Genomic DNA, 14,617 nt, shown 5'->3' on the forward strand with positions numbered 1-14,617 from the left:
CAGGCTGGCAGCCCACTTTTTGGGCCCAGACTCAATAGTTTAAGAATAATAATAAACTTTATTTATATAGCACGTCTCTAAACCGAGTTACAAATGGCATGCAAGTTCCAGCGGCTGAAGTGAAGTGGTGTGGTGTGCGAAGACTGTATTTCAAAATGGCAACATTCGTGAGGATGGAATCGGCTGTATTGAAGAAATGAATATCAGGATTTCTTGTAGTTAGAATGAAATGGAATGAATGAAATCCTATGGACTCTGTTTCAGGTCATACATTTATATATTGTTATAATAAATATTTCTGTCAGTATGTATCGTCTGCACAGCCCACCAAGTCAAATTCCTGGTAGATGTGGATTTATTAGACAGAACAACTTCAGATTTTCCATCTGACTGTATTGTTACCTGCTGAAAAGAGCTTTGTGAGGTGGGCATCACTAATCAGAGAACAGTTAATGTAGTCACGATCTGACTGGGTAACATTCACAGACTCATGAGGGAGCCTGCCAATACAAACTGTCCAGCCATAAGGAAGACAGTGTGTATGTGTGTGTGTGTGTGTGTGTATGTGTGTGTGTGTGTGTGTGTGTGTGTGTGTGTGTGTGTGTGTGTGTGTGTTGAGGTGAGCACTTGCCTTCAGGTCATTGAGCTAGACAGTCCCTAAGGTTGTGTGTTTCTGGTGTGTGTGTGTGTCTTTTTCCTCTCTTTTTCTTTTTCCTCCGCTGCAGCTCTGAGCATGTATCTCTCAGGTCAATCCCCTTATTGTTTAGTTACATAACAGCACTTAGTAAAGCAGCAGTCCACCAGCGATGTGCTCAGGGCTGCAGGATAACTGTACTTCCTATCCAGCGCTCCTCTGGCTAAGAGCTCCGCTGAAAGTTGTTGTTGACTTTTCAACCTGCTTAGTGGAGTCGACTTTTTATCCTGCGAAATGGAGTGGATCTCCTTGTCATATGGGTCGTGTCAAGTCTCTGGAATTAATTTATGGAAATGAAGGCGCGCATACCGCAGCTCCGGCTCGCTGGTAGAATTCAGTTTGCGATCTGCTGAGCGAGCCGTTTTCAAGCCAGCAGGGGTTTTGCCGTCCCATCAGCCTTTTTGTTGAGACCAGTAGTGAGGTCAGAAATGATTGGCTGTAATGTTGTGAACTAGATGTAAGATGGAAGTATTGGAGATGAGCGTAGTTCTGATCAGTGTTGAGTGTGGGTGTGTGTGTGTGTGTGTGTGTGTGGGTGGGTGGGGTGTGTGTGTCCCCAATGACGTGTACCATCACTCCCACCCCTCTTTTCTCCAACATTCAAGCTAGGTTTCCACAGAAGTGATAACCCAAAATAGTACAAAGGACATCCTATGTATTAATAAATGTAGTGTATTTTCAGTTGAGCAATTTTCATTAATATGTTCAGTGTGTTCATCAGATTCAGTGAATCATAGATACTGTAATAAGATGTAATAATAATAATCACAATAATAATACATTTTATTTGTATAGCGCTTTTCAAGATACTCAAAGACACTTTACATCAAATAGTATGAGCATAAATAAAAACAGTGTACAAATCCATACCAAATAGACCTAAGTTATGTGATCTTATCTTATTATTCCCAGCCCTCATATAGTATAATCAATATTACTGTACATTATGATGTAGAAAAATTTGTATCCTTTTTGCAGCCACCTGTACAACAAATAGGCCTGTATTACCATGTATTACCATCGAGCCAGTGCTCAATGATTATGACAAGTGTATGTTAGGATGAAAAGAAGAGCCGTCGTTTTATTTTTAATATCAAAGTGGTCGGTTGCATTCCTAGTCATGACCTATCCTCTCTCTGCTCCACAGCACAGAGGCAGACATGTCCATGCATATCTCCTATAGTCTATTCATAGCCGAGGCGGCGTGACTCCCCCCGCCCTCGCTGTTGTTTCCTGCTTTCCTTCTTGCTCAATTACTTCTCCTCTGACTCCCACATGTGGGTCTTTGGCTGAAAGGTTTACCTTGTGGAGGAGTGGAAGGAAGCTGAAGCACAGCTGATGGTGTCATTCTTAAAGTCAGAGGAAAACATGAGTTCACAGCGGGGTGGGTGCAGTATAAATTTAGCTCCCGGCGTCTCCTTTAAATTCATCATTTGACCATATTGCTCAGCTTGCCTCCCACCCACAAGAAATGACAGTTATAATTGCAATTGCAGCACAAATGTCAATATATCATGATATAAATATCTGAATCCATTCTTCAAGTGCAACTCCTACTGGAACTGATTCTGGCTTGGGCCCACCCAGTGGTGAACCTGGAAAGAAACACTGGCACCCATCTATTCCTGTCTTATACTGTAGAATAAGCTGCTACTGATATTTTTTTTTTCTTTGTTGGCTGCCTAGTGCAGAACTGGTCTTGGTATTGGATGGAGAGATAATAGGAAGGTGAGATGGAAGTCATAAACAACAAGAAAGGTTGTGATGGGGTTATAAATGTTAGCCGAAGTGCTGGAAGAGAGAAAAAGGTAGGAGGAGGATGGCACCGAAGCACTGTACTCCATCCTGTTAGATGATGTTTTTCTAGTACTTTCCTCTCCCCCTTGTCCCCCCCTCCCTCCCTCCCCCTTGTGTCTTTATTTTGCTGATACAACCTCCTCCCATCTGCTGACTAACTGACCCACATTCCTCTGTGTGACTTGCTGCCCTTAGGGTGTGTGTGTGTGTGTGTGTGTGTGTGTGTGTGTGTGTGTGTGTGAGAGTGCGTGTGTCTTGGTGTGTGGCTACAGCATGTGTCTATGTATTTGTGTATGTCTGCTTGTCATCTGGTGTGTGTGTGTGTGTGTGTGTGCGCGCATGCTTCTGTCTGTCTCTGTCTATCTCCGTCCGCCTGCCTTTCCCCAAAAATCTGTGTCGTCTCCCTCCGGCTTCAGCAGGAACCAATTAGAAGATTGCTCTTTAGAAGAGCATCAGACACCGAGCAACACAAACCATTGGTGAAACGCCTCATTTACTCATTTACTCCGTGTTTGTCTGTTTTCGCTGGGTTCCATTCACTTTGGGGGCTTCCAGAAGTGACATTCCCCAGCAGAATTAAATGGCGCTCTGCTGCTCTGAGAGACGAGGCGCCCTCTAGTGGAGAGTCGTCTCCCTGCAAGCCAAATGACTCCCTTTTGGATCAGATTTTGTAAGGCAGGACTCATGTTTTTAGTGGTCAACTTTTCCGGAAGTCAGGGAAACATGATTCACCACCTGGTATTTCATGTATTTATTTATTTAAATCACAGAAGTTTTGAAGAGGTGTTGTGGGACCGAGGGTGATCAAACTTTCTCAGCCTATAAATGAGCATTGAATTGAATGAGCATTGAACTTCAAATTCTAAACAAAAAATGACTTAATTACTAAGGATTTCACAGAGCAAGAATAATGGATAGACCAATTAATATGATACATAGTGAGTATCCGTTACTGCCAACACCAGCTATGAAAATAACCTCTGTCCCTGTGTCTGCTTTTTTTTTTAATTGCTATTTCAGGTGTGAAACGTCAACGCGGGCCCTGTAGGGCATTCTGGGTCGGCCAGCTAACATCCTGTGGATTTTGAGAATTTGGGAGTGTGAGGAGGAGGAGAGGAGGACAGAACATCAGGAGAGAACAGCGCACCTGGAGCTGCAACAGGATGGCTCTGGCCGACAAACACAAAGTGAAGCGCCAGCGGCTGGACAGGATCTGCGAGGGTGAGACAGACTTTTCTCCTTTTCTCTTCTGTTTTCTCCTCCTTTTTTTGGTTTTTACTCCCAGTTTAGTTTTCCCCTATTTTTTAATGTACAGTACCACGTTTTCAGGTCACTGGACATTGTTTGTGGGAGTTAAGGGATGCGCGTGTCTCCCTCTCTCTCGCTCTATGTGTGTGTATGTGTGTGTGTGTGCATATAAGTCTCACAATTTCCCCTGACCAAACAAAAAAAGAGCCTGTGCAATGATGATTATGTGCTATGATGTTAGTATGACACGCTGCTGTTTGCTACAACAGCAGCACAACTCAGACATCACTGTTATGACAGGCAGACAGGGAGGGATAATTACTCATGACACACACATTCATCCAGTCTCTCTCTCTCTCTCTCCCTCCCTCACACACACACACAATGTGTGTTTATCTGATTAATCACATACTGTCCGGCACCTTTTATTTTTAAGGACTGACTCAGTCCACTGTTATGGAGCTGGCTACTAACACAATGCAGTTTCCAGCAGTACTTAAGCTTTGCACCCCACTGCTGCAACCTCAGTGAAAAGCCAGTGGGATTGTGTGTGTGTGTGTGTGTGTGTGTGTGTGTGTGTATGTCAAAGGGAGCCTTGGGACCAGCAAAGGCTCCAAACTGCTGCTTTGAAGGCTGTGTAGGAGAGAGAGAGAGAGCGAGCACAAAGCTTGCTATGGTGGGAGTGTGAGTGTGTGTGTGTGTGTGTGTGTGTGTGTGTGTGTGTTTGTGTGTGTATAGAGGGGTGAGAGAGGAGGTTGGGAGTGGGCTGATGGTTGTATGAGAGACTCGATCTTCGATGTTTCCAGATTGCTGGAGAGATGAAGTAGGGAGTTTGTAATAAAGTGAAGCACTCCTCAGAGCCCTGGGATTGATTATAGTGGGATTGATTTGTGTGTGTGTGAGAGAGAGAGAGAGAGAGAGAGAGAGAGAGAGAGAGAAAGACAAAGGAAGAGATTTCTTTTCCTTCTTTTCCTCACTCATTTTTTACTTTGACAGGACCCACTGAATCACTGAATGTTTGTGTGTGTGACAGTGTGTGTGTGTGTGTGTGTGTGTGTTCAAATGCACACTCGCCCCCTTGCTCATATTCCAATAGTGCCTGTACGTAGTGCAAGTGTCCTCTTTTGTATTCTGCTCTTGCGTAATGGAAACAAGAGGAACCACAGGATTTATTTTATAACCTGCAATTATTGTCATATTGCAATACATCATCGTTCTTCTCTGTCCTCTCAGGATAATCCCATTGAGATTACAGAATGCAGTATAGCTGATTCCTAAACGAAGCAGTGATGGCGCCTCGTTCTCCGCTCATATCTTCTATCCTGGGAATGAGAGCCACATGTGGCATCTCAAACCTCTCCAAACCGCCAACCCTTTTTGCTGGGGAACATCTATTCTTTTAACACAAGGGGAATGGCTATGCTAAGAGGCCAGTGTAATAAACATCATAAAACGGCATGTTCTGATCCGCCCCACTCATCCCACCGACGGCTTCGGCAGCGTCCGCGTCTCTTCTGCTTATAAACAATTAAGTCATTCCGCCAAAGATGATGGGGGATTTTTTTCTGGAGCAGTTAGTCACCACTGCTGCTCTTAAAAAATGTGAAGAAGTGGGTGATTCATATCGAGGAAGTTAAAAGATCAGAGGGTGGTGAATCACGCCGTTTTCACGGCAGCACTAAATCTGTTCAACCGTATAAAAAAAGGGTATTTTAAAACCAGAGGCATGGAGCGTTCTGCAACATAATGTTGAAGCCACCCACTATTGTCTATAAACGGAGTGGTGGGACCGAGGCGTGAAATAGAAATCAAAGTTCATATCATTTGTAATAACAAAAACAAGAATGTTACAGAATAATTGTGATTGCGATGTGGTCGCGTGTTGCACTTGACGAGAGAGGGAGAGGGGTTTTCCCCATCTCCATTTATCTTCGGAGGATAACTGTGTCAATCCAATACTTGCTTCACAGCGGAGTGCATTGATTACATCTTTACTCATCGTGATGAGGAGCTAACTGAGCCGTGCTCGTGGCCCCAATTGAATTCGAAATGGTTGTCATTTCGAGTGTGCCTGTTTACTCCCATCCGAAGCAGTCACGGCCCTGGAATGTGGATTTTACTGGAACGCTGACTGCGTTACCACCGGGGACATCTGATGCTCTGTGATTCACTGTCCTTGGCTTTCAAGTTGTATTTCTGTGGTTTTGAAATGAGACGTGTAAGGTCAAAGCCGCAAGGATGTGCTTATAGTCAAATAATCGTTGTTTGGATTGGTAAACTAGATGTAATTGCTCACCGGGTTGAATCGGTCCGCACAAATTACTACACGTATTCCTAGTTGAACAGCATTGTTTGGGTTAGACGTCGGCTTTCAAAGCGTATACGGTGCAATTGGCCCTTCTGTTGTGTGTTTGATAAAGGGCCAAAAAGTGTGTAACCGCAATAAGGGAACTGTGGCAAACATCTGTTGCGAGCATCAGTTCCCTTCTCTCTCTCTCTCTTTCTCTTTCTCTCTCTTTCTCTCTCTCTCTCCCACCCTCTCTCTCTCTCTCTCTCTCTCTCTCTCCTTCTGTCTGCTCCATCTGTGTACCCAGCACGCATTGGCTTGGGCAGCAGCAGAAGTCGTTGCCACCGTCGTTTAGCCAGAGCTAACTGACTGATCTGGGCAGGGACGGGATGTGAGCGGCGCTGCACCGTGAACTAGGTCGCGGTGACAGCCAGTTCCTGAATGTTGATTTACAAGCTGTAAATCTGTGCTTGGATGCAAACACCACAAGGTGGGGTAGTGGAATTTGTCATCGTGATTCACAAAGTGTTTCAGTCGCTAGTTCAATAAATATGTTCTTTTTTGTTAATTCGTCTGTTCGTCATGTGTGTTCCTGTGAAGAAGCGGAACAGGAGGAAAGTGGCAGCAGCACAGTAAATAATGTGCCCAGTCAAACTAAAATAGTGTTAACATTTAGACTGTAAATAATTCATATTGCCACATTTAACTGACCAGTGAGTGCACATTTCTGCAGCTACTCTAACAAAACGCTTCATATTAAACGGAGAGGGAGGCTGTGGAGGAAAGGGAGGGGTGTCCTGATGTCATCCTCCCCAGCAGGGGGGCGTCGTATCCTCGGTTTTTCAGCACACACCCAGGATCCTGATGCATCCACCTCTCCGCTTCTATCCCCCCCCCCCCCCCCCCACCCCCAGCCCTCCCCAGGCTCTGGCATCCAGCTCCGGTATGAAGTCATCGGCGCGGTCTCTGGGTCTGGCCCCCCCTGGGTGTGTTCCAGGCTCCTCGCCAAAACCCACGACCCCTTTATAGGCTTTGCGGAGAGGCAGGGAGGGGCATGAAGAAAAGGGGGGGAAAGGAAAAGAGCGGATAGAAAATGGGTATGAAGTGTTGTGTTTGGAGGGATGGACTGTTGTGGGGGCTGCGGGGTCGATAGGAGAATCAAATTCTCATCATCGTGCGTCGCGTGAAGCCGAAATGTGTGTTTGGATGTGTTATTGAGAGTGTGTGTCTGCCTCTTGTGCACACTTTGAAGCGTTATATCCTTTCTTTTTCTTTGACAATTTCTTAGCCGTTTGTGTTTAGCGTCTGCCCTGTTTGAGCTGGCGTGAGAGCGTGTAGCTAAAGCCATAGCGGTCGTCGAATCTTGGGAGTGAGTTTCTTGAAAAATCTAATTACAGACAATAAATATTAGAATGACCTGTGGCATGTCTGTATCGGGCCAGAGACTGGAGAAGCAGGGGTTTGAGTTGGGATGATGGGATGCACTCGAAGGAGATGCATTGTGGGTAGAGGGATCTCTCCGTAACACAGCTGACTTGGAGGAAATTCTGAGGTATTCTTAGTTACAGCTGTTGGGTTTTTCCAGCACAAGGCCCTTGCTGCTGGGTATACGGTATTGCGTTGTATACTAGGAACCTGGGTAAAACTTTGCGTGTTTATTCATAATATTACACTAGCTCAGTAATATGATTGTCATTTAGATAAGTACTCGCTTCATTGCCATCAACATCCATTTTACAACCCATTTAGTCCCCATGGAGATCCGCTCAGAGAAGAATAATCCTATTGGAGTCACATAACAGCCAGCGATGTACATTATATCTGTTTAGTGTGCATTATAATGCATCTGACAGCCATATTCTTTACAGTGTACAGGCATTGTAATTCCATTTCCAGTTAGTGCCTCCTGCCCCGAGCTCATGCATAAGTCAATGTGTGTTTAACATTCAAATCATGCCTTGAATACGTGACGTGTCCGACTACCGGAGGCAGTTGCTTTTATTTCTGTTGCAGTGCGGTATTCCTTTTGAGTTGGCGTGTCATTTATTGTCAGACCAAGGCTGTGGCTTTAGTGGCGGTTGGCGTGTCTGAATGAAAATGGACATTAACGAAGCGCCGGAGCCGCTGCTGCTGTCACCGTTGCATGTCAGAAGATGAACAGAACAGGGTCACGCAGGCTAAATGTGTGTGTGTGTGTGTGTGCGTGTGAGTGAGTGGGTGGATGGATGAGTGTGAGTGAGAACAAATTCCAAATGGGCTCATCGCATGTGAACTCTCCACCTCAAACACACAGCACCAGTAAATACAAGCACACTTACAAGCGTGCACACATGTTACACAGTTAAAACATGCACGCACACATGCATGCACACACACACACACGTACGTATATCCATAAAGTGACCCGCGCATCTCACCTCTGGTTCTGTCTCACTGGCTTAGCTGCATTATTAATGTGGAGGCAGAGACTGAGGGGCTGAGTGACGGGGAGATGTGGGGGGGTTCATTAAACTTCAGCGTCTATTCTGACAGATTAGCCACAGATCTGACTAATTGTGTCTTTTACTTGTGTCCATCATGTTGCCGCTAAACACAGACTGGTCACACCTCGATCTTCTCTCTGTACAGCTGAACACACGGAGAGATGTGTAATCCTATAAAAGAAAAAGCCATGTTACACCAGGCTGTGATAAACGGGTGGTGTTTTCTTTAGTAGAAATTACAATAAAAATGTGTGTTGCTGCAGAAGTCTATTAGCGGTTGAAAGAATATTGCGCTACGTTATTGCTGCTCTGCTGGGGTTTATCGCCTGTTTCTATATGTTGCAGTCCTTTCTGAATGTTTCACCAGTAAAATCTTGTTCAATGTAAGGTCTTTATAAGCTTCTGCTGGGGCGGTATTATATTTGTTCTAAAATCCCCAGCTTAATTCCTAAATCCCTCTGTTACAGTGAATCTGGCTTTGTGTGCATAGTCTGGCAAGTGTGGCAAATCGAGGAACATTAGAATTTGAAAGTCAAACAGTGTTTAGTTTCAGACAAACGGAACGGCGTGATTTACTTCCGTGTTAGGATTAGATCTGCAAACCCTGAGCACACACCTCTGCCCCTATCTCTCTGTTTGAGGTTGTCTTTATGGGAATGTGTGATCTGGTACACTGGGAGCCAATCTCTCTTGAGAGCCAGGCTACAAGTAACGAGAGGAGAGGATGAGGTTAGGGAAAAGAAGAGAGGAGATCACATATACAGGCTGTTGCCCTCCCTTGACATGGCTGTGTGTGTGCACTAATGTCTGTGTGTGGGTGTGTGTGTGTGTGTGCGTGTATATGGTGGCAGAAAGGTCAGAACAATTTCTCCTCAAAGTAACTAGGAAGCTACTTTCAAGTCTCACGAAGAGAGTCTATTAAACCGAGGACAGAGTTCATGCTAACCGCCACTGCCACACAGAGTAAGGAAGCCTTCACACCAAAGAATGATACAAGTCCATTTCATGTTAAGAAATGAGTGATGTTTTCAGTGGTTGGGTAAATTCAGAATTAATGACTGGAGAGATTGTACACTTACAGGTGATGTATTGCATAACATCCACACTAGAAATCACTATAAAATTGCACTGACCGTATAACAACAAAAACATTGTCTGTTTAATCAGTTTCAAAATGGACTTAAATGGGATTTTTCCCCCCCCAAGCTCTCAGCTTTTTATTTAATAGTTAATCTTTACTGGCTTTACATCTCCATGATGGCTTGCTCCCGCCTCCCTCCCTCTCTTCTTCCCATTTTCATTTCCTTATGTCAAGCCTGTTTCAGTTCCCCTGACCTTACCAAAAAAGTGCTCAGTCATCTGCACAATTGGTTTGGAGCCACTGTCAATCCCTCTTTTCCTGTCATCCCGTGCAAACAGCAGAGGTGGCGCTTCAATACTCCGCTCCCTCTCTGATCTCTTCCTACTCTAATTACGCAACTGTGATTAAGCAAGATATCAGTGCCAGCTGCTGACAGTCCTGCACAGTTTCCCAAAGGCCCACTATAAGCTATACAGTGACATTTCTACAATACAACTGAGAGGTTCATCGGAGCCTAAAACACGTATTTCTACCTCTTGCTATGGACTGTTCTAAGATTAGGGCTGGATGGAAGTGGACACTTCCTCACCGTACATCAGTATTCATGCATTAGTAAGCAGGGATCCTCTATGGCAGGGATAAGGTGTCAGACACAGTGACATGAAATGAGACAGGAAAATGGGTAGGTACATCTTCAGAGCCATGTATTGAACATAACTCCGAGTTCATGTATGGCTCTGGGCTTAGGAGTCTTTACAGAATTTACAAAATGTGTGGGCATTGTAGCAAAGAGCTTATTTCACTATGGCATTATGTTTGACTCAGGTGGAATGAGGTCCTGTTGTGGCTCCTGTTGTGGCTCAGCTCATTAAGCACAGAGTTTTTTGTAAGGCAAAGGTTGTAGGTTCTTAGGATTAACTGCTGTTACAAAAAGTGTTGTTTTTTTCCCCCCAGTGTCTTACTCTTCTCTCCAAAGGGGTAAATCCAGATTATGGAGCCTCTCTGAGTGAAGGGGATCAGAGGAGCTTTGGGGGGAAAGGGGGAAGGTATTTTGCTGACAGCAAGAAGCAAGCGGGAATACATATGGTTACACAAATGGCAAATAAAAGAATGTGGAAGCTCTAACTTTTTGTACAAATCATTGGTGCATTAAATCATAGATTCGTGTCCATGACCTAGTTCTTAATCACACAGTTTTATTCAGTGTTTTACATCCTCTCCTTAAAATATACATGCCAGACGGTGATCTAATACTTCTGCTGATGATGCAGCCAATTTATATTTTAAAATTTTCTGCTTGACATGGCAATACTTTTCTGTGTGTGGGGGGCAAAGAAATATTGCATGTTTCTTTTCTTATGCCTCCTACAATCTCCATGCGATCCGTGTCTCTTAATGTCCAATGTCTGACAGTTAACTTTTACAATTAGCAGGTTTAAGTGATTAGAGTAGAGGAGAGTGGGGCAGTGACAGTGACCGTTACAGAAGCATCAAGGACATTTTAGAGTAAGTTGGGCAGCAGTTGCGTGGCTCTGCCACTAGCATGGGGCCTGGAGGATTAGTGTCCAATCAGAGTGGATTTGATGTTTACTGACAGCACATGGGACTTAGCTGTGAGAACTGTATTCATTTGTATTCAATGGACCTGTCCGCCTTTGCCTTTGCCTCCCCTCCCTGTGGCCTTCCACTGCTGTGAATCTGGGAAATGAGACCGAGCGCTGAAACCACACTGACAACACCGTACTCAGCCTCAGGTAAGTGACTTCTCAGGATGGGATGGGTGGGGGCGGGGGGGGTGCTCTCTTAATCATTGGCATCATCATCATCATCATTGTGGACGATACGCTGTTATCTGGTTCACATGACGTCACAGTGGGCAGTGGAATTAAACAGGCTTTATTTAGACGTAATCCCTCATAGCAATCGGCAGAGCGAGTAAAATGTCCCAGAGAAGGGAGAGATAAACCCGACTGGATTAGTAAAAGCCCCTGCCCACCCCAACCTCTAACCCAACCTATCCCCTTCTTTTCCTTTTTTTTTTTATGAGTGAACGGTTGGTAGCCATCTCAATCAAGCACCGTGTTACTGTGTCTCCCATGGAGTAGTTGGGTTACCTTTGCTGTGGACGTGTGTGGTTTGGTGTGGTGTGTTTGTGTGTGGTGTCCTCTTTCCTTGCGCACAACGAGCCGGCGTGACCAGAGATTAATTATTCAAGGATCGCCAGCCGAGGGGGGAGTCACCTGATAGCACGGACCTCAGGAGAGCCCAGAAAATATTACAACCTGATATCAGGTGAAACGATATACCCTGCTTCATCCTTTTTCTTCTCCTCCTTCCTCCTTCCATTCCATTTTTTGATGTTACTGTATCTGAAGACTTGAAAGAGAACACCTGCCAACACTGCAACAAGCTCAGCTTTTCTTCCTGTTTTTTTTTTTGCGCTGTAAACGCTGCCTTCTTTTTTCTCTTTTCGCCAATGCTCGTCACCAGTAAGCAGTTGAGTCTCGGTCGCTCCCACAGTTGGGACACGTTGGGTGGGAATGAGGGTCAGTGGGACAGGGCTGAGAGTGTCTACGAGCAGCAAGCGAGAGTAGCGGGCCGGCGAAACTCTCTGTCATACGGAGAGGGAGGAGGGTGGTACGAGCCTCCACCAGGGGTGCGTCCCCCTGACCTGGATTTGAAACGCGACCCATATTCCTACCAAGACTCCCTGTACGGACAGGGTTACGCTGAGCGACACGACCCACGGGGGATGAGAAAGGGCTCTGTGCCGGAGCTCAACCACTACGAACGTGCGCCCATGGCTCACCGGGGATCCATCCCACATCAGGACTATTATTCCCACGACCCAGCCATGACTCCCCGTCCGCCAGAGGGCTTTTACCGAGCAGAGCACCAGCCCCCGCCGCCTCACCCCCACCCGCTCAGCAGGTCAGGCTCCCATTTTGGGATGAGCCCTGGGGCTCGTGCTGCATGGGATCAGGGTCAGGGAGGGAGAGTGGGACCTCAAGCCCCTTCATCCCCTCTCCCTCCCCCTCCCCCTCCTCCAACCGCTCACGAGATGAACCGGGCTTATAGAGAGCCTGGTGCCGTAGCTGCTGCCACTGCTGCCAAGATGATGCCAGATGGCCAACAACGCATACCCACCCGAGACCCGTCTCCTGCTCACTATGGCATGGAGCATGCGTCTCCTCGGTATGCCAGCGAGCCTCCACCTTTGACTGGTCAACCGGTCTACACCGATGTTAATGGCCGTCCATTGGATCCACAGCAGCAGGCTGCTACCTGTCTAGTGGTGGACCCTGCCAGTCAGGGCATTATTATGAGGCACGAGACAGGGACACCCTATACCATCCAACAACAGCAGCAATTACAACAGCAACAACAGATTCAGCAGCAACAATTACAACAGCAGCAACTTCAACAGCAGCAATTACAGCAACAGCAACTTCAGCAACAACAGTTGCAGCAGCAACAACAATTGCAACAGCAGCTGCAACAGCAACAGTCCCTGCCACCTCCACCCACCATGCCTGTCTATGACCCCAACCTTGGCATGGCGTCTCCACTTCCTCCTCCACCCGCTCCAGTTCAGACCCCAGCAGCTGTCCTAGGCCCCGCCCCTGCCCCTGTCCCTGTCCAGGCAGTTCCAACCCAGGCTCCCCCTCCCCCCATCTCTCCACTTCCCGCTCCTCCCCCCACTGCCCCTCAGACACCTGCGCCTGTGGACCCCAAAAGGACGGCTGACCCGGAGTTCCTGGCTCTGCTGCGAAACGAGGGTCTGTCAGAGAGCACCATCTCCTCACTTATCCAGCAGGGGTTTGACTCCACCAGCATGCTGGCCGTCATGGAGGAGAATGATGTTCGCACGGTAGCCCCCAACCTCGGCCAGGCTCGCGTGTTGTCCCGCTTGGCCCTCAGCTGCAAGCGGCCTATTGAAGCTCCGCCGCTCCCCTCCCAGCCACAGACACCCATGAGGGGCCGTTCCAATAGCTTTAGCCACCGCTCAGACATCTACCACCACCAGCCGCACCAACACCAACCACACCCTCCGCACGCTTTGGGCATGGACCCCCAGCTGATTCCTCCACCGACCCCCGGGGCCATGCAGACCATCTCCCCCAGGATGGGAGAGGTGATGGGTAGGAGGCCCAGCAGCGCCCCCTCGCAGCACCTCCTGGAAGCCTCTGTAGGATACCCTGGTCAACCACCTCGTACCCCGGGGCCCTATGGTGGAGCCATGATGCCTGTTCAGTCACGACCCATGTCTGCCTATTCCCAGCACCCCGGGGTGACCATGCCAGGGATGTCCATGCAGGGTATGCAGATAATGCCGCAGCAGATGACCGGGTCGATGCCCGGCATGCCAGGATCTATTCATTCTATGTCAGGTATGCCACAGCAGATGCCTGTGCCCATGCCAGCTTTACCGCAGCCGCCACAACAGGTACCGAAAGCATACTCCACCAATTACACAGTTCCCATGGAGCTGATGAAGAGGGACAGGAACTTGCCTCCACTGTCGCCCATGCACAGTCCTCACCCCAGTCCTCAGCTGATGCGTAAGGCTGGAGGACCTGCAGCAGACAGTTCCCTGGTCCCTGTAGGGGCCCCCATTCAAGGCCAGGGGGCCCTGGCCGCTAACCAGAAGCTCAGTCGACGCACTGGTCCACCCGTCATCGTGTCCAGTATGGCTTCTCCAGATACAAGTAAATCCTTCTTCTTTTCCCCTTCCTTCCTTATCCTCTGCTCTTTGTCTGGTTTGTCAATCTAGTTTGGTCTTGCTCTCTTTTGGCTGTTGGCTTTTGACAGATAAGAAAATAGCTTGGTGCTGCAGCTCATCTTTTTTATATGATTTGTGTTAGACACTATTTTCCATTGCTCTCACTACTTTCCATTGTTCCACAAAGCAATGTTGCTGCATAGGCAAGAGTAATAACATGGTATTTGAAATTTGGCCATCATATGAGCAGCTTGGGCATTTAGATGCATGAAAAAAAGATGTATTGTGAATCTATTTTTCATCC

The 14,617-nt window shown here is 47.0% G+C and overlaps 1 protein-coding gene across 4 annotated transcripts in view; it reads left to right on the forward strand.

Annotated features, from left to right (window-relative positions):
- The first annotated feature begins 3,613 nt into the window (after nucleotides 1–3,613).
- ctbp2a (C-terminal binding protein 2a) overlaps nucleotides 3,614–14,617 on the forward strand; it is a 41,041-nt gene continuing 30,037 nt past the window's right edge. For 2 of the 4 annotated variants that reach the window (XM_078288815.1, XM_078288814.1), the window contains exon 1: nucleotides 3,614–3,712. In XM_078288815.1, coding sequence (XP_078144941.1) covers nucleotides 3,655–3,712 — 58 coding nt within the window. In that variant the 5' untranslated portion in view covers nucleotides 3,614–3,654. Of the gene's footprint in view, nucleotides 3,713–12,066; nucleotides 14,300–14,617 lie in introns of those variants that run through there. The other 2 variants (XM_078288812.1, XM_078288813.1) reach the window with 2 other exon arrangements.

Source organism: Centroberyx gerrardi, chromosome 15 (assembly GCF_048128805.1).
Source record: "Centroberyx gerrardi isolate f3 chromosome 15, fCenGer3.hap1.cur.20231027, whole genome shotgun sequence".
Lineage (NCBI taxonomy): Eukaryota > Metazoa > Chordata > Actinopteri > Beryciformes > Berycidae > Centroberyx > Centroberyx gerrardi.